At 47.7% G+C, this 19,146-nt stretch overlaps 7 protein-coding genes across 7 annotated transcripts; 4 read left to right on the top strand and 3 right to left on the bottom strand.

The window, feature by feature from the left end:
• Positions 1-3,411: 3,411 nt before the first annotated feature.
• Positions 3,412-3,771, bottom strand: GCG54_00003182 (uncharacterized protein; the record flags this gene model as incomplete). Its single annotated transcript, XM_045403258.1, has 1 exon — positions 3,412-3,771. One exon carries the CDS (start codon positions 3,769-3,771, stop codon positions 3,412-3,414), a length of 360 nt encoding a protein of 119 aa, XP_045270161.1.
• A 1,420-nt stretch (positions 3,772-5,191) lies between these two features.
• On the top strand, positions 5,192-5,452 carry GCG54_00003181 (uncharacterized protein; the record flags this gene model as incomplete). Its single annotated transcript, XM_045403257.1, has 2 exons — positions 5,192-5,308; positions 5,360-5,452. 2 exons carry the CDS (start codon positions 5,192-5,194, stop codon positions 5,450-5,452), a joined length of 210 nt encoding a protein of 69 aa, XP_045270160.1.
• A 1,112-nt stretch (positions 5,453-6,564) lies between these two features.
• Positions 6,565-10,284, top strand: GCG54_00003180 (Bifunctional cytochrome P450; the record flags this gene model as incomplete). The annotated part of the gene is made up of 6 exons (XM_045403256.1): positions 6,565-6,802; positions 6,868-7,064; positions 7,138-7,803; positions 7,882-8,716; positions 8,769-9,543; positions 9,606-10,284. 6 exons carry the CDS (start codon positions 6,565-6,567, stop codon positions 10,282-10,284), a joined length of 3,390 nt encoding a protein of 1,129 aa, XP_045270159.1.
• Positions 10,285-11,280: 996 nt separating this feature from the next.
• GCG54_00003179 (Monoterpene epsilon-lactone hydrolase) lies at positions 11,281-12,240 on the top strand (the record flags this gene model as incomplete). Its single annotated transcript, XM_045403255.1, has 1 exon — positions 11,281-12,240. One exon carries the CDS (start codon positions 11,281-11,283, stop codon positions 12,238-12,240), a length of 960 nt encoding a protein of 319 aa, XP_045270158.1.
• A 399-nt stretch (positions 12,241-12,639) lies between these two features.
• GCG54_00003178 (uncharacterized protein) lies at positions 12,640-14,137 on the bottom strand (the record flags this gene model as incomplete). Its single annotated transcript, XM_045403254.1, has 2 exons — positions 12,640-13,466; positions 13,525-14,137. The coding sequence occupies 2 exons, from the start codon at positions 14,135-14,137 to the stop codon at positions 12,640-12,642; spliced, it is 1,440 nt and encodes a 479-aa protein (XP_045270157.1).
• Positions 14,138-15,741: 1,604 nt separating this feature from the next.
• On the top strand, positions 15,742-16,308 carry GCG54_00003177 (uncharacterized protein; the record flags this gene model as incomplete). Its single annotated transcript, XM_045403253.1, has 2 exons — positions 15,742-16,208; positions 16,293-16,308. 2 exons carry the CDS (start codon positions 15,742-15,744, stop codon positions 16,306-16,308), a joined length of 483 nt encoding a protein of 160 aa, XP_045270156.1.
• A 514-nt stretch (positions 16,309-16,822) lies between these two features.
• GCG54_00003176 (putative transporter) lies at positions 16,823-18,653 on the bottom strand (the record flags this gene model as incomplete). Its single annotated transcript, XM_045403252.1, has 4 exons — positions 16,823-17,715; positions 17,768-18,125; positions 18,343-18,378; positions 18,447-18,653. Coding segments are annotated over 4 exons (1,494 nt in total), but the record flags the coding sequence as incomplete, so codon positions are not given.
• Positions 18,654-19,146: the final 493 nt, after the last annotated feature.

The following is a 19,146-nucleotide window of genomic DNA, read 5'->3' as shown; positions in this document are numbered from 1 at the left end:
ACCTATACCTTAGTAATTACTATTAAAGAAGTCTCTATTAAGGCTTACTATAGTATTAGTAAGGTTAAATATTATTATACTACTTTATACTATACTTATAATATTATCTATACTAAAAACCCTTCTATCCCTTATAAGTAAGCCTTATAGATAACTATTAAGACTATTAATAATACTATTAGGCCTAATAGTTTAATCCTAACCCTACTTATCTTTAGTGCCTACTCTTAAGTAACTAAGGATTTAGTACTATCTCTAAGTATTATAAAGTATTAAGAAGCTATATAAAAAGCTACTAATAAACTCTACTATATATATACTAAGTAATAAGTCTTTAATACTTTTACCCTCTATAATAACTTAAATATATTATTAATACTTACCTTCCCACTATAGTTAGATATTCTTATATAGTATAAGAATAAAAACTAAGCTAGTCTATATAAGCTTCTCTCTATTAATAGAGAGAATTATATACTTAACCTACTTTATAGATTAAGAATATTTTAATTAACCTATATTAAGCCTTTTTATAATAACTTAAATAAAGATATTATTAATACTAACTCTCTACTAATTACTTCTAAAGTATTAGTAATACTAATAAAAGAAGACTAAGAAAGATTACTAGTACTAGTACTACTACTACTACGCTAATATAGCTAACCTTATAAGGGAGAAGAATACCTAAAGCTACCTTTAAGTAAGCTACACTAAAGTTTATAAAAATAGATACTTATAGTAAAGATAGTTAATATTAACCCTACCCTTAGTATTAACTTCACACTAGAGGTTAATAATATTAATACTACTACTATATTCTTTACTACTAATAAAATCTTTTTAACTAATAAGGAATATACTAACCTCAACTTAGCTATATAGTTCTATAAAGTAGATAAGATTAATACACCTAGCTACCCTTTTAAGTAATCTAATAAAGCTAAAGTTAAAGGACTTATTAATTAAAATATCTTTAAGATAATTATATATAACCCTATTAAGTATATAAATATCTATATCTTCTAATTATAAATAGTTAATAAGATTAAAAGTAAGAATACTAATAAGCCTTATAAGAAATCCTACCTTATTATCTAAAGATATACTAATAATAGTAAAGAAGTAATCTTAATATAGTTACTAATAATATAGTATATAAGCTAATACTTTATCCTTACTATTACACTATAGTTACTACTTTCTAATAAAATCCTCTAGTTTTATAATATAATATAGGTATATATCTAATTAGTAATAAAGCTTAATAGAATAATCTTAATATACTTACCTATCTAGATTTATAACTAATACCTAAAAGGTATTATTATAAGAGTTATTAAGCTACTCTATAGTATTACTAAAACTAGCACCTACTAATAAGCTATATATAGCTATTACTATAGAGAAGTTCTCTAGATAGTTACTTTAAGCTATAACCCCTACCTTTTAGTCCTTTTAATAGTTAACCCTAACTTTATAGTTATTAATATATAAATTAATAACACTTTAAGCCTTACTAATACTAAATTCTCAACTTATAAAGATAAAGCTCTAACTAAAGCCTTATTTATAGTAAAAGCTAAGTAATAACTTACTATTAACTAACTACTAATATTTAATAATAGTATTATTAGTATTAATAAGTTAGGTATAATTATTTTCTACTAGAAGGGCTAAAGTAAGAAGCTTACCCTTATTAATACTAACACTACCCCTAATATTATTAAGAAGTAATATATTAAATAATATATATATAGTATATATATTATATTAATCTACTAACCTAAGGTATACTATAATCTATTAACTACTACTTAGTACTAAAACCCCTCACTTAATAATATTAAAGCCCTTAATATATAACTATAATAGTAGATAGATTTACTAGTATAAGGATTAATATTTATACCTATTAACTTATTAATTACTAAACTCCTTATCTTTATTAATAGTTTATTTACTAATAATACTAACTTTATATTATAGCTTAGTTTCACTATTATTCTTACTAATAAAACCCCTTCTAATAAGAATAAATTTATAATTAATAGTAATATTATCTACTTTAGTTTAATAAAGAGTAAGTAAGTTACTTAAAATATACTAGCTTCTAAGGTTTATAGTATAGTTACTAGTATTAATATAGCCTATACTATCTCTATAACCCTCTAAATAATTACTAAATAGCTTAACCTACCTCTAATACCTACTATTATCTATACTAACTTATACTTACTATATAAATACCTTATTAAACTAAGCTCTATAAAGGAGAAATATTTAATAATTAATATTATAGCTCTATAGTAGTTATATAAACACTATAAGCTATATAAAATATAATAGATTAACAGTAATAATAACCTTATTAATACCTTTACTAAAGTGAAGCCTAACTAATACCTCACGCACTTCCTTAATATAAACTTAGTAATAATATAAATAGAGGGATAAGTTATATAGGCCTAAGTAGTACTAATTGCTAGTATTAGCCTAAGGTAGGATTAAGTAATAGTTAGGAGTAACTACTATAGTAGGGGTTATAAGTAATTATTATAATTACTAGTAATTACTACTTTTCATATTATATATCGTTTAATAACTTCTTTTTAAACTATACTATAGTTACTATTAACTATATTAATACTAGTAAAAAGAGAAAGTTACTAGTATTAGTAACACTAGCCTATTATAGTATTAATTAAGCTGGGCGCGCCTTATATAATTAGCAATTACATAAGGCACCACCCTCTATAATTAATGCTACGATTATAGCTACTACCTCTAACGCAGTTAACTATATATATATCACTACTAATATAGTTAATATAATATGATATTTACTGCCTATAGTGACCCTTACCAGCTAGCTGGTCCTGTGAGACCAACAGCCTAAGCTGAAGGAGAACGATGAGGGTTTGCACTCAAACGCAGGAAGCTTGAGGATAGGGAAAATTTCTTGACGAGGACAGACCTTAATGCTTTTGCATCGCCGAGCCAAAAGATATATTTCCCTGTTTCTTTCTGCTGGGTCTAGGAGACTACTTCCAGCCCAGGAGGGAACTGCAGAACAATGCCGGTCAATTGGAGGACAAACATATGTACTAAAGTTCTGGAGTCAAAACTTGCTTCAGCGCTTTCGAGGGGATGAACCTCGCACTTGACTCAGAAGGAATTGGTCTGGTTTAACTTGTCATCCAACCAGACAATACTTGGTCAAAGCAATAAGTGCATCAAGTTGTTGTTCCGGGGGAGATGGTTTTGAAAGAAATAATATCACATTTCGCTGAGAACTGGAGTTTGAACCACGGCTGGACGATAAGCCCTGTATGGTAGATTGATATTCTGCTTTCAAGTCGAAGGCTTTATACAAACGGCACAGGCAAACTATAATATCTGGTTGTATCTTTAACGCAGGTATGTGTCAAGCCTGAAAGGGACGCCGCGGTAGTCGGGTATGGTACATGTTGACTTCGGCTCCACCCCAAAACAATCAACAGTCCTAGGTGACGAAGGATCGATGGCTAAGCAAAAGGTCCGATTTTTCCCTCCGTTGTTGGTGATGCTGAGGCTTGGTATGATAAGTTCCATGTTGCCAGGCGGGACAGACGCAGAGTATTTGTTCGTTGCGGCATCAAAATTCACCGCGACGCTGTTCTCCTTGTTGGTGTCTGAAGAGAGTGAGGGTACACTGCATCGTTGCTGCGCGATGGCAGCTAGAGGGAAGCTGAGCATGAGGAAAGATGCTGCGAGGGAAGAAAACTGCATTTTGGGTGAATCTGTATGTACAGTAATTCGACTGGTACGAAGAACGGGAGCACCGTTCCAGCAGTTCGCCCAAAGGAGCATCCCATTTTATAGATAGCTTGCCGTCAGTTTTCTGCTTCACAAACCTCTGTGCGCCCTTACAGCGCGCAGAGGCATATCGGGATATAGGTAGTATGAAATGGGGCCGTGAGTATTTCGGGAGTGGGCGGCCGGCGGGCGGCCGGACGAGGGTCTCCCCGCCGCCGCTCATCATGTACCGGAGCCCCGGCCACACGGCGCTTCCCTTTATTTGATCACCTTCGGTGTACATACAAGTGAAAGAATTCTGAAACACTCATCATGACCCATGATGCCTCAACGAAGTCTATCAAATTACTAGAGATCAGTTCGAGTGACTCATATGACACGCTGATCTGGTGGTGGACACAGCCATGAGCTGAGCTTACAATCGAAGCATCGTTGAAAAATTATGGGAGATAGCAACCGCAATTCCTGGCAGTCTCAGGCGACTGTACGGTGTCGTGGTTAGAGTGAATCGACTGATGCACATCGCTCCCAGCAACCCAGAATCTCTTCAACTCAATCGTAAAGCTTTTTCATCAACGGGCTCAAGCCGTAGATTATTCATCCTTCACCAATGTTTACAACGTCTCCGTTTAGTAGTCCACATGAGTATTGGCTGAATGGAAATAGGAGCAGATAATATGCATTCGGCATGACCGAAGGCTTCTGCTTTGAGCCATACCAGACAGTTAATTGCTCCTGCTCAATTGCAACCCGCCGAACAAAATGACACAAACTCAAATTTGTGGACACAGTGATAATAGACTGCGGTTGGTACAGTATGTAAGCTGGCAGATCACATAAGCCGGACGTGGAACACTGTCTAAGAAAATGCTCATGACTCTAGGCCTAGAGCTACGGCCTCCAAGGCCCGCGACTAGGCCGGCCTTGAAATAGTCGCAATATTGCAGGTACCTGAACTTACATGACCATTGCACCCAACGCAACCACAGCAACCATCCATCATCTTCTTGTGCAAGGCTCATTAGTCTAGCTCAATCTGCAACCCCCCTTATAGCGAGTTAATGTGGCTGACAGGCAAATGTGTAGGCTTTAGCAGACGGTCGATGTAAATCGGTCACGAATCGATTGCTCTCCTTTTCCGAGCAATATTATCCTACCGTCCGTCTACTGTAAGCGCCAAGAAGAGGTCATATAACTTCAACAAGCAATCAACAAGTCGGTTATTTGAAGAAATTTCAACGCGGTCTGTGGCTGAAGATAATCTGGCTGAGAGGCCCTTGGAAATTCCATATAAACTTCATCTTCATCGCCAGAAAACCTCAAGTGACCTAATTCCATTACGCACTTTACATCCAGGTCAAATTGCCTACTCACTCGTTTCCAACCCCTGAAAATGAATGCCTTTGCATATGTCCTGCTTCTTGTGGCTGCCACGGTTGCGACAGCTGCCCCCCTCGACTCCTCCCCGGAAAATGTGTCTTTGGCTACGCACAACGACCTTTTTCCTAGGGTAAATCAATGTCCTTCCTGTCGAAATCGTTAAATTCTAACTATTTCGCAGAAAGTCTGCGTTGTTGAAGATGGTATGAGCTGTTACTACGAGGGAGGAGATTGTTACTACCACGATTTCGGATTGCTGGGACTGCAAGTGTGATGCAACTTGGAGGGGCAAGAAGCTGACGCGTCGCAACTGTACTGATTCCAGTTCTTGTCCTACGCGGTCCTGAGCCCAGCTGCTGCATTGGGGAAGCCAATCATATGTGGCATCAGCCAACGCAACACTCATACACTCAATAATCAAGTCTGAGCTTCTTGATCTGTTTTCCGGACTTACATCACTTCTAATGTGTTCATCTCAACTTGAAAACAGACCAAATCTGTGACTTCATGGCTTCATTGCAATTTATACTTGAGTTCATTCTGATCGTCCTCCTTACGTAAGTCAGCGTCGCGATGTCTTTGTGGTCGATCCAAGCGTCTAATCAAACACCCGAATGATGGATTATATTACGATGTGATTGCATTTTGCCGCAACGATTTTCAGTGTTTCTTGTATTTACTCTCTATCCACGCTTTACCCCAATTCCAGACTGTGATGACTTGCTCCGGTCCTTCCTTTCGCCAAGGCTGGGCGCATGTAATGTGCCCACAATGATTGGCTGCAGGAAGACTAGACGTCGTTGAGATTAAGTAGGGCTGTCAACAAATCCTCCAGTCACGGCATAGGAAATAAATATGTCATCAGAACGGAAATCAAGGGTCCCGAACGGCTGCAAGCCGGTCTGAGCGATGCCGTGTGGCAGTTCTTGTCGAGGATCTACACTGCCGCAAAGAGTGGGGCACGGACGCCGCGGAGGTGCGGCCGGTCCAGTGCCTGGCGCTTAACGGCCCAAATCAGGATCGGGCTCCACTTTACCCCGGGCACGGGCGTCCGCGGCGCTGGCGAGATTACGAATAGGTCGGATCCTCAGACACGAAGCCCAGCAACCTGGCGATTTTGCTTCAGAAACAACTGAGGCCTCATATCATCAGCCTTGAACTCTGCTCCCTCAGCCACATTACACTCTGTCCCGAGGACACCGAAGGAATAACTCCTTACCCGCTGCTCCGTCTCCGTCACTCCGACGGTCGTTATGATCCTGCGCACCGAGCGAGGAAGCGGGACCTCATCTCGACGTCAAATAGTCCAAGGCCAGGAAACCGTGTCTTGCGAGTTGAAACCGCTATATATGATTCAAAGTCCGTCACTGGAACCCGTGGCCCATCATGTCGTCCATCACCAAGCCGGAAACCCAACCAACCCTTGAGAGCAAACAACCCCCAACACCCGAGAAGCGACGCAGAGTGTTCAGTCTATCCCGGAGGTCTTCGAGAAAGAGTTTCAGTATGGCGGCCAAGACCGTCGAGATCCCGGAGCCGCCCCGCGTGCCGCTCCTCGGCAATGTTACCGACATTGACATGGAGTACCCGTTGGGATCGTTCCTCCACCTCGCTAACAAATATGGTGGGCAACTCTGAATTGCACTTGACTAAGTAGCGTTGCATCCCGCCCTGCTAACTCTCATTCAGGCCCCATTTACAGAGTAGACATTCTCGGACAGAAGCTGGTCTGGGTTAACACGCACGCTCTGGTTAACGAAATTTGTGACGACAAGCGATTCAAGAAGAGCATAGAAGGCGACTTGGAGGTAAATGGTGCCATCCTTCTCGGCTCAATGGCGTTTCTAAAGAGTTGCCGTAGATTCTCCGAGAAGCAGTACACGATGGTTTGTTTACGGTAAGTAATCTCCGTGTAAACAAAGTTGACTCTCAGGTGGTCTCTAACACAACTTCGCGTAGTCCAAAGGGGTGGAAGAAGAGAACTGGGGTGTCGCCCATCGCGTGTTGATGTCAGCCTTTGGCCCCCTTTCTATCAGAGGGATGTTCGACGACATGCACGATATTGCCGCACAATTAGCCATGAAGTGGGCCCGACACGGTTCTTCAACCCCCATTCCCATCGGCGAAGATATGACGAGACTCACAATGGACACTGTGGCGTTATGTTCCATGGGCTTCCGGTTCAACTCATATTACCGCGAAGAAACCCATCCCTTCATCACTGCCATGTATGCTGTGTTGAAGGAAGCTGGCGACAAGGGTCTCCGTGTGCTCCCTCAGGTATTTTACAAGAAGCAGGACAAGAAGTTCAAACAGAACATCAACATGCTGCGCACTACAGCAAGAGAGGTTTTGGAGACCCGTCGTTCGGATCCAACCGGTGCGAACGGACGCAAAGATCTGCTGACGGCTATGCTCAACACTACCGACCCTGTCACTGGCCGGAAGATGACGGATGATAGCATCATTGACAACTTGATCACTTTCCTCGTCGCCGGCCACGAGACGACTGCAGCTACTTTCGCCTTCACCATGTATTGGATGATCAAGCGCCCGGAGGAGTACCGTAAGGTCCAGCAAGAGGTGGATAGCGTCGTCGGAGACGGTCCCATTCGTCTGGAGCATGTGAGCAAGCTGAAATATTTGTCTGCTGTGAGTAGTTCAAAATCATCCTGCCTAATGTCACTACTAACCTCGGCTCAGGTACTTCGAGAAACTCTTCGCTTCAGTGCTCCTATCCCAGGCTTTGGAAGAGAAGCAATGAAGGATGAGATCATCGGCGGCAAGTACCCTGTCAAAACCGGTGAGATGATCGTTGCGAACTTGGCCAAGTCACATTTCGACCCGGCGGTCTATGGTGATGATGCCGACGAGTTCAAGCCCGAGAGGATGCTAGATGAGAACTTTGACCGCCGGATGAAGGAGTTCCCTAACTGCTGGGCCCCCTTCGGCACCGGTATGCGTGGTTGCATTGGCCGTGCATTCGCTTGGCAAGAGATGCTGCTCGCTCTGGCCGTCTTATTCCAGAACTTCAACTTTGTCGCCCACAACCCCAACTACGATCTTAAGGTCGCCCAGACGCTTACCATAAAGCCGAAAGACTTCTACATCCGCGCTATTTTGAGAGAAGGCCTCACCCCTGCGCTTCTTGAAGCGCGCTTGGCGGGCTCTATCATCGCGACGGGGGCCAGCGCGAAGGCTGCCGCAAAGACCCAAGCCGAGAAGACCCCATCTCAGAGCAATGGCGCCAACGGCATATCGAAGGGTGGCAATCTGGCTGTTTTCTATGGATCGAACTCGGGTACCTGCGAGTTCATGGCTCAACGACTTGCCAGTGACGCTCAATCGCACGGCTTCAGTGCCACAGTCGACTCTCTCGACACTGCCCGGGAGGCTCTCCCGACTGATCGTCCAGTGGTCATTGTCACATCCTCCTACGAAGGACAGCCGCCACACAATGCCGCACTGTTTGTTGACTGGTTGACCAACCTGAAGGAAAAGGAGCTTAAGAACGTTTCATACGCAGTTTACGGTTGTGGTGAGTCTCCCCTGCCATTTCATATGCAAAGTCGTTCGCTGATAGCCACTAGGACATGCCGATTGGGTGAAGACACACCAGCGCATTCCCAAGCTTATCGATTCATCGCTAGCTGAGCGCGGTGCTGCTCAGCTGATTCCTCTCGGTACGACTGATGCCAAGGACCGTGACATGTTTTCCGACTTTGAGGCATGGGAAGACGACATGCTGTGGCCCGCACTGGTGAAGCGCTTTGGTGGCCAGACTCAGGCAGACGACAGCAACCTCTCTGACGCGGGTATTTCGGTCTCCTTCTCAACGCCCCGAACGTCAACTCTTCGCCAGGATGTCAGAGACGCACTTGTCCTCGACTCCCGTCCTCTCGTCCAAGGAAATGTCGGTCCTGTGAAGAGGCATATGGAGATTCAATTGCCAACAAACATGCGCTACTCTGCAGGTGATTACATGGCTGTGCTTCCGCACAACCCCAAGGATACAGTCGCCAGAGTAATGCGCCGCTTCCATCTGACGTGGGACTCTCACGTCACCATTCAAGCTTCGGGTCCAACTACGCTGCCCACCAACAACAGCATTCCCGTCTCGGACGTGCTCAGCTCATACGTTGAGCTGTGTCAGACTGCAACTAAGAGAAACATCTCGGGACTAGCGCAGCTGGCCAAGGATGAAAAGATTCGCAACAAGCTTCAAGACCTTGCTGGTGGTAGCTACGACTCCGAGATTAAGACCAAACGACTGTCTGTTCTTGATATTGCGGAGCGCTTCCCTACGCTGACGATTCCCTTCAATCACTTTCTTCTCATGCTACCGCCCATGCGGGTTCGTCAGTAGTAAGTATACAGACCACGATGTCTCCTCTCAGGACACAACGCTAACCACAAGGTACTCAAAGCTCGATATCGTCGTCCCCACTGGCGGATCCTGGCGTCGCCACGCTCACTTATGGTGTTTTGGACGAGCCCGCACTTTCAGGTCAAGGCAGGCACATCGGTGTCACATCATCTTACCTGTCCTCTTTGACGGCAGGCGATAAGGTGCAGATTGCTGTCCGCCCAGCGCAAGGTGGCTTCAAGCTGCCCCCGAACATGGACAAGACGCCCCTCCTCTGTGTCGCTGCGGGAACAGGTCTGGCACCCTTCCGTGCTTTCTTTCAGGAGCGTGCAATCCTCATTGGCAACGGATTGCCCTTAGCGCACGCGATTCTGTTCTTTGGGTGCCGCGACCCGGCCGCGGACGACTTGTATCGCGAAGAGTTTGACAGATGGGAGGCGGCAGGAGTGCTCACGGTCTACCGGGCATACAGTCGTAAGCCCGAGGCGTCGGACGGGTGCAAGTATGTTCAGCACCGCATCTGGAAGGAGAGGGAGATGCTCTACAGCCTTTGGGATCAGGGTGCTCGGGTCTATGTCTGTGGCTCTAACCACGTTGCCGAGGGCGTTAGGGATATTGTGCTGAAGGCTGCGCATGAGAAGAGTGAGAAGGACGACGGAAAGCCGATGACCGAAGAGGAGGCGGAGGAGTGGTTCAACAACATCCGCAACGAGCGGTATGCCACTGATGTCTTTGACTGAGCAACCTTTCATAGTTACTTTTCACAGCCATTCGGAGTTTAGGACAGTATAGACAACATGATTACGAATTATCTCCTATCTTCAACCTTAAGTTCCTCCGTCTCATGCCTGCCAAGTCCCCGCTTACTTCAATACTTCATCGCTGTGACAGGCAGCCGTCCCCACCATCCCAATTCCTTTCTGATCCTTCGCATTCGGATTTCCAACTACATCCGGAAACACGTCACGGCGCATGGACCGATTGCTTATCCTTCATTAACCGAGTCGATAGCAACCTTCACAGGAGCTGACCGTGTGACTCAAACATGTTGCTTTTTCACAAACGATCACCACTAAAGCCGCGGGAAACGTTCGCGGTGACACGATCCAGGTCATATGTCCCAAATGAGCATTCTAATGCATCTTATTCCACTACGCATTACAATCTAGCAAAGCCAGCTAGACACGCAAGCACTGCACAAGCTCATGTGTCCGGCCTGCATAGCCAAACTCAATCGCACGTGGCAGGATCACGACCCAGTCAGCCAAGCGTCGCCGTTCCCGCGCATCTCCGACTTGCGTGGTTCGTTCCTGGCCTGAGGTCGGCGGGCACGGATGGATTCGCCTGAGCGCAGAAAGACGGAAAACTTTGCTTTTTAGTCGTCACCGATTGATTGTGATGCCGTAATGCCGCTCGGACAGACTCGTCACAGCGGCCCGCGGTCATTTGAAACATGGGACATCTGGTCGTCCGAAGTTGCCGCGACTTTGGTTGTCATGGTTCCTGCGCGCGGGGTCCAGCACGAGTGGCTGAGCTGATGGAAGAAGTGTGCCCATGCCGAATGATATAATTCCCGCGTTCCCGGGCTTGTTCTCAGAACGTGAAACTTCCTTCTCTCAAGTACCAGGCGCTCCCCGGTATTTGTATAGCTGCCTCGTCCGAACGGTCCTCCAAAGCTATCACCGATCTTTGCCGCCACCGCAAGCTAGCACCTCACGTCCCATCAAGCTGCCAAAATGCCGGGATTGAGCTTCGACAGGGAATTCTGGAAGGCCGCTGGCCCGGTGCTTGCCATCAGGCCTCCTGGACAAGCTAGGACAGCTCTCCAGCTGCGCGCGAGAACCAACGTGGGCTTGGCCTCGTTATTGAAGGGACCGATACCCGATGAGATCGTCGAGACGCAACACCAGATTACCTCGTTCGATGGAGAGCAGATTGTGGTGTACCAGTTTGCGCACAAGGATGTGGAGTCGACAGTCAAGCACCCAGCGTTCATCTATGTTCACGGCGGCGGCCTGGTGGCTGGCGACATCGATCCGTACAGTCGCCTCCTTGCTGCGACGTGTGCCCTAGAGACCGGTGTCCAGATGTTCGCGGTTGAGTATCGCCTTGCGCCCGAGTTCCCGCACCCTACGCCTGCGGAAGATTGCTACGCGACCTTGAAGTGGCTCAGTGAGAGCAGCGGGAAGCTCAACATCGACTCGAAGCGGCTGGGATTCTACGCGCTCAGCGCTGGTGGTGGACTGGCGGCGGGAGCGGCTCTGATGGCACGCGACCGAGGCCTATCGCCCCCTCTTGCGAAACAGATGCTCATATATCCGATGTTGGACGACAGGACGAAAGTTGAGAAGGACAACGAGCTGTGTCAGTTTCTCACGTGGACAAACCTGCAGAATCAACTTGGATGGAATGCATACCTGGGAGGGAAGGCAGGAGAGGCGGATGTGCCAGAATACGCTGCTCCCGCAAGAGCAACGAACCTAGAGGACCTTCCAAACACGTACATTGACGTTGGGGGGCTGGATTTGTTCTGCGCAGAGTCAGTGACGTACGCGAGCAGACTTGTGTCAGCGAACGTTCAGGTGGAGTTGCACGTTTATCCGGGGCTGCCGCACATTTTTGATCTTTACGCTTCAAAGATTGAGCTCGCACAGCGAGCGAAGGAGAATAGACTAAAGGCAGCAAAAACTTTGTAATGGAGATGGATGATTTCAGTAACGTGGGGCATATCTGTCAACGCGCAGCCGGAGTTTGGAGTCAACTAAACAAATTGATAGTATCGCTAGACTAATCAACATAATTATACTAGGTACGACGTAGGCGCCATAAGAACTCGATTTTACTGAAAAGTATCTTGAATTTATTTTCAAATCAATGAACTCTAAATACGGGCTATAAGGTACTCGGAATGAAGTCCTGGCGAGTTCATGTTGCGCCACAACAGTGTCCCAACTGTTACTGGAACGGAGACATGTAAGTCTTGACAACGCATAGGTATTCTGGTATTCCGTGGTTATTACTATACTGAGACTACTTCAAGACTATATTTGTACCTAGTACTTTCTTGACTATGTCCTAGGACATCACTACACACTTCAATCCTCAATAGACGTGCGCCTACAAAAGTCTTCGTAGTCGAAATGCTCCTCATCGTCAAACGAACTTCTGGCGAACTCGGGCTTACATTTGGCTAGGATGAGAGAGCAATTTTCCTCGAACTTATGAGCCATTGACATGTATATCCCCAGTAGCTCCTCTTCGGCCTCCTTCGTATAACAATCTTCAAAGTCTGGAAGAGTCCACCTTGCGTAAATCCTAGTGTGAAACGGCCGACATCTTATGCCAGCAACGTACACATCGCAGAATTGCTTGCACATGAGGCAGCATGGCTTGCTCGTCGCAACATAGTGGTAGTTGCCGAAGAATTTGCTGGTGGCTGAGCTTTCAGAAAAAATACCGCTTCTAGGCCGCTCGCTGTAAAACCAATGTGTTAGGGCGACCTCCGCGTGGACGATGCGGTGGAATCCGACTTCGTTCCCTTCGCGCGACTCACTCAAGAGCCTTTGAATCTCAGCGTGAACTTTTCTAATGTCTTCTGAGCTCCAGAGATCCTTGCGGTATTCGCCACTGTTGAAGTAGTTGGTGAGATCGTGGAGAGTCCAGTCGACTGGTACTTGCCTTGCAGCTTTGGGTGGCACAAAGTTAACCACAGGGTTAGCAAACAATTCACCGTACTCGGTTCTGGCTTGGAAGAAGGCTCTGATACTGGTACGATAGGACTGAAGTCTTTCTGCGTAATGGGAAATGGTACCCCAGTAGTCGGGCATCTCAACATTTGCATCGCGCAAATATCTGAAGAGTGTATCCTCGTGCCCAATGAGAACTCCGCAACTCATAATAAGGTCGCGGTACTCTTGGCGATCTGCAGCAGACTTTTAGTGAGAAATCGCAGATTTACTGAAGCTTTTGATAACTCTTACCAGTTCCTGACTTTGTCTTTGAGGCCTCGATATCGAGAAGAATGTTTTCGAGTGTTTCGTTGAGGTCTTTGTCCAGCATGAAGTGCTTACACCTTTCCATGAACTTCTTCACGGCCCTTCCCAGCTGCTTTCGGTAATACTTGATCTTGATGATATTGTCTCCAATGACGGTACACAACAGTTGCTTGTAAGCTTCGGACTGCAGAAACACACGCTCATCTGTCTCCTGAATGCCGCGTATCTGTTCCAGGATTTGCTTCAAAAAGCCTAACAGCCCCTCTCTGTCTGCCTTTTCATCATCTCCCGAAGCTGAACTGTTACGTGTGACATGGAACACATACTCTGCTGACGGTCTCTCCTCTACAATGATGGCGGTAACCATATCAGATTTGATTCGAAAGCTGCAAACCTCTGCTAGTGCGTTGAGAAACTCCTTGAAGGTCTCCGGGATGCCGTTCCTCCTGTTTGGGGTGGGCCGCGGTAACCTCAGCAGTCCTGGAGGAATGGGCCGGTTCTGAACAGTCTGGTTGTAGTTGTCGTCCATGAGAATCTGGAGAGCTTCAAGCAAGACGCAATATTTGGCCAGCTTCTTTCGGGCATCTTCTGGCTCCATATTTTGATGGTCTGGCTGTCGCCGAATAGCTGAGAAGTCTTTTGCCTCTGGTGTTAAGTTCACGGTTTTCGGTAGAGCTGACAGATTGCAAGTCCCTGAGGGTTGAATGTAGACGGTGAGGCCTGAAAATCCCGTGATCAAGACCATGTGTGCCCATGGCTATCCAACAGGTAGATCTATCAGCTTACCTACATATTTATATTGGACATCGTGAGTAAGTATTTCATACCGTCAGCTTATGAACTGTGCTCTGTCAACAGTCATTCCTCATGCGTGTCACTTGTTGTTTGCAAGTATAGATTATTTTCACATGAATAGCAATGCGAACCGCTGGTTGAGCTTGTCGCACAATACATTCACAAGCCGAGAGACACACTGAAATTATCCAATCCTGTAACCCTCTCATCAACATCTGCGAGAATCAAACACCCATTTGGTCACTTGGCGATGAAGATCCACAGACGCCGTTTGATTAGATGTTTGTACCATGGCGAGTATGCTTGATTCAAAACTCCACTGCCCTAAGTAGCATACCCGGGCTACGAGGGCCCTAGCTACGGTGCTCTCCTGGCCAAAATGGTGTTTTCCCTTAACCTAGGTATGTTAGCAAACCAAATGCTGTGAACCATGCATGATGCACCCATGACTGTAGCAAACATCATCATCCCACTCCTCATCTTGCCAGTAATGTGATATTGAGACCCCGAGGTTCAATCGAAAACTCACGTCATCTCTCGCAATTCGGGACTCACACGAAACTCCGGCTTGTTTGACTTTATTAATGGGCTGGGAAATCTCGGCTCAACCGGGCACTGGGTACTTTGGAAGTTCAAGAAATTCTCTCAGGCGAAGTTAGCAAAACGCCATCCTGTCTCATACCATCGCCTTGGACATGTTGGTCTAGAATATCAGTAAAAGAGTCCATTATTGGCCAGACCTCACTTTAGGCGGACATCAGGCTGCATGTTCCTATCATGCACGCCACATGGCCAACCTTGGAAGGGAAATGGCAATAAATTGAAGATGCGAAGTTAAAGTAAAGTGGGACTCGAAGAGGCCCTTCCAGATTCTTCAGCACCTCGTTGACGAATTGGCCTGGGTCGCACTGGAAATCTCTCTTGGGCATTTATTGAATCCAAAGGCGTAATTGGCACCAATAAGACGCACACCAAAAGCTTGATCGCCAGCCTCGTCTCAAAGGGTAAGTCGGGAGAAGTGAGCCTTTTCTTAAGCCTTCCTCCGCCTCGGGAATGGCCAAAACATGTGCCGCTAAGCCTAACTCAAGTGCCGGATTAGCAAGAAAGTGCCGGAAGCGTGGCCGCTTTGCCTTCACGACGTGCAGCATCTTCTCCGGGGCTTGAGAAGATCGTGAGCTTCCTCCAATAACACGATGTGGATCGTGACATTCGTCCATGTGTTTATGGCTGATGCAGTGAAGTTTATTGCCTTCGCTGTTGGTGGATGCTCCCATGAACTATGAAAAGGACATGAATCTCCCCCTTCTGGTCCCAGATGTCGCCTGCTCTACCGCCAACCACCACCTCTCAGCTGCATTTCCCGTTTGCCATTCTCTCCGCCTTCCCAGATCATTCCCATTCCTTACGATGAAGACTTCCATTCTCATGGCAGTGGCCCTCGCCACGGTTGGCGTCGTTGCCCGCGTTCCCCATGACGCGACCGCCACGGCCCCTGCTGCCAAGCCAGATTTTCTGTACGAGCGGGATGTGAACGGCACCAATGACTGGGCTGAGGAGGATGAGATGTCCACCCGGGGCTTTTTCGATTTCCTTTTTCCCAACCTCGCCGCCAAGAAGAATCCACAACCGAGAGGGCCATACCGTCAACAATATAGCCCGGACCAATACAGCCCTGCTCCGCCTGTGGTCGAGAGCGGACTCGGGGAGCCTGAACGACCTCGGCTCCCCGCCGTCGAAAAAGAGACTGTGTATATCACCCGGCTGGCTCACGCCGCTAAGACTCCCGCCGCCGCCGCCGTCGTCGTGAAAGAGACCGTATATATCACCAAAGCGGCTCGCTCCGCTGAGACCGCCGCCCCGGTCGCTCCCTTGGCGTATGTAACAGCCTCACCCTCCCTGACATACTGATTCTCCGCAACCAAGGTCAAAGCAAGTACTGACGATTGTTTGGAATGTAGCTCCGACATGTCATGATTGCGACTGTGTCTACTAAATCGTGTTGGAGTGAGTCTATACCGCTGGCAGCTGGTCGGAAGTGTGGAAAGAGGGACTGAAGAAAACGGGATAGTCCAGGAAATAATCTTGCGTGTTTGACTGGGATTTGACCATGTGACTTTGAGAGGCAGTCCACTAGCAGATAATAGTCGTTGGTGGACCCATGTTGGCTACTAATAGTAATTGTGTTTATCTCCGTCAATAAAGCACTGTGTTCCTACACCCTGTGTTTCTCATGATCATGTGTCAGTCGGCAGTAAAACAGCTGATTACCGTGGCTGTGGTAGCTGGCAGTTGAATCGTCTATGAGTTTCAGTGGCAAACGAACATGTTTCATCAAGGCAAGCTGCACCACCTCACATCATTCATTAGACAAGTGATTGGGCAAAGCGCACAAAGCTACTCATTAAGCGTCATAGGCCCAAAGCCTCAAAAGGTATCCTAGTCGTAAAATCAAACAAATAACACACCAGGTATCTTCCCTCCGCCTTCTTTAATCCCGCTCCACCTCCGTCGCGACAGCAAGCTCCCTCTCCGCCTTGGTGCCCTTCCAGTTCACCATCTTGATCATAATCGGGATCAAAATGGCAATAATCATGCCCGCACCAAGGAACGCAGCCGTGACGCCGAAGCCGACGTGGTACGCCGGCGAGTCCTTGCTCGGCCAGATGCGGCTGCCGTACACGCTCGAGAAGTTGCCGAACGCGTTGACGAGCGCGAGCACGATGGCGCGCTTCTCGGCGGGCAGGCTGATGGTGCCGCTGGTCCAGGACAGCACGAGGGGTAGGGCGGACCAGATGCCCGCGGCGACAAAGCAGATCATGACGTAGCGGACAACGGGTGTCTGCACGGCGGCGCAGACGACGGCGCACGCGAAACCGACGCCGAGCGGGACGGCGACGTGCCAGCGGCGCTCGACGTGGCGGTCTGAGCTCCAGGCGACGATGTTGAGGCAGACGGAGGCGACGGCGTAGATGGGGACCGTCATGTACTGCGCGGTGACGGTGTCGTAGCCGAGGGTGAGGGTGATGGTGGGGATGAAGTAGGAGATTGTGCCGGCGCCGACGTCGAGCATGAACAGGACGAGGAACATCCAGGTGCGCGGGTCCGAGACGGCGGCAACGAAGGCTTGCCAGTGCGTGAGGCGCTGGGTGCTCTGGGCGCCGGAGGAGATGCCGTCGGCGATGATGCGGATGGAGGCGAGCTGGCGCTGGGCGGGTGTGAGTTGCTTCGCGGTGGCGGGATAGTCGAGGAGGATGAAGAAGGCGAAGAGGGCGACGCCGACGGTGGCTACGCCCTCGACGATGAAGAGCCAGCGCCAGCCTGCGATGCCGTGTGCGTCGTGGAGGTTTGCGGTGATCGCGCCGGCGAGGAGACCGCCGAAAGCTGAGAAGGGTTAGCGAGAAGATCTATCTTGGGTGTGACCAGGGCAGCTTACCTCCAGAGAGAACGGCGGCTGTGTAGAAGATGGCGAATCGCTTGCCCAGTTCAGCCTTTGTGTACCAACAGCTGAGCAGGTACAGGACACCCGGGAAGAAGCCAGATTCAATGCAGCCCAAGACAAAGCGGAAGCCAAGGAGAGCGCCGTAGCTTTTCGAGACCGACATGAGAGCTGAGAGCGCGCCCCAGACGAGCATGATTCCCGGCAAGAAGAGAGAAGGCCGACTGCGGGAGAGGATCATGTTTGAAGGCACTTCGCAGATGAGGTAGCCGAAGAAGAAGATGGATAGGACCCAGGCATAGCCGTCGTCGGTCAGGCTAAGGTCCTTCTGCATGCCCGCGATTTTGGCATTTCCCTATCAATAGGGGTCAGCATTGTGTTCTTCATGTTTTTAAAGAATCCCCTAGAGGCTTAAGTTGTCTGGCAGATCGATCAAGTAGATCTTCTGCAGTTGACACTGGACATGGAAGACGCAATGGGTGGTTGACTCGCCACATTGGTGCGGTGGTCCATGCGACACTCGATGCCAACCGGTGACTTTTCACCCAAGAAAGAGACAGCAGAGAACTTACGATATTTGTGCGGTCGACGTAGTTCAAGATGTACATCTAACATCACAGGTCAGCAAATGCTCGGCTGAAGACCAATGCCTTTAACAGAAACAGAAAATTCTTACAATCCAGAGAATTGGCATGAGGTAGAAGTCAATCTTGCGGACCAGAGCCTTTTCCTCCTGCGTGCCGGGGACGTAGTTCCTCAGCGCCTCCGCAAGCTCGCCGTCCGCGTCGACGGTGACGGCGTTCTTGTCTTCCTTCATCTCGACGGATTGCTTCCGATCGTGCTCCTCGCTCATTGTCGCTGCTTCTCTCCGTCCAATGCGGCCGCTTTTCGTCGTAGTCGTCGTTATCGTATCAATTGAGCCGCGGGAAGAAAAAAACAAGACGCGAAAGGTAAGGTTTCTCCCTCTTCGAAAAGGCAGACCGCCTAAGGGAAAGGAGAGAAAGTGGAGCGCAAAACAGGGGTCGCAGTCTGTTCAATGCGCTGGTAGCATGCGACCTCGCAGTCTGTTGTTGGTCTACCAAAAAACCGGTAGGATGGGAAAGAGGTTCGAAGGAAGTCCGATGAAACTTTTGCCTGGCCCTTTCAGCTGAACTGTGGCAAAGATCTTCTTAACGAGACGTCTGATATATAACGTCAAAAACACGAGTCGTGTCTGGCGTGTGTCTTGTGCTTGCGACTGGCGGGACCCGGGGTATTCCGGGCACACGTCCCTATTCCCCCACGGGGTAGACTGTTGGGGGAGGAGCCTGGGAGGCGTTCGTGGACCCGCGTTAGAACCAGAAGCGAGCGTGAAGCGAACCCATTCCGGACCTGGT

The sequence above is a fragment of the Colletotrichum gloeosporioides genome (assembly GCF_011800055.1).
Source record: "Colletotrichum gloeosporioides strain Lc1 chromosome Unknown consensus_9, whole genome shotgun sequence".
Lineage (NCBI taxonomy): Eukaryota > Fungi > Ascomycota > Sordariomycetes > Glomerellales > Glomerellaceae > Colletotrichum > Colletotrichum gloeosporioides.
This window is presented reverse-complemented; position numbering and strand designations above follow the sequence as displayed.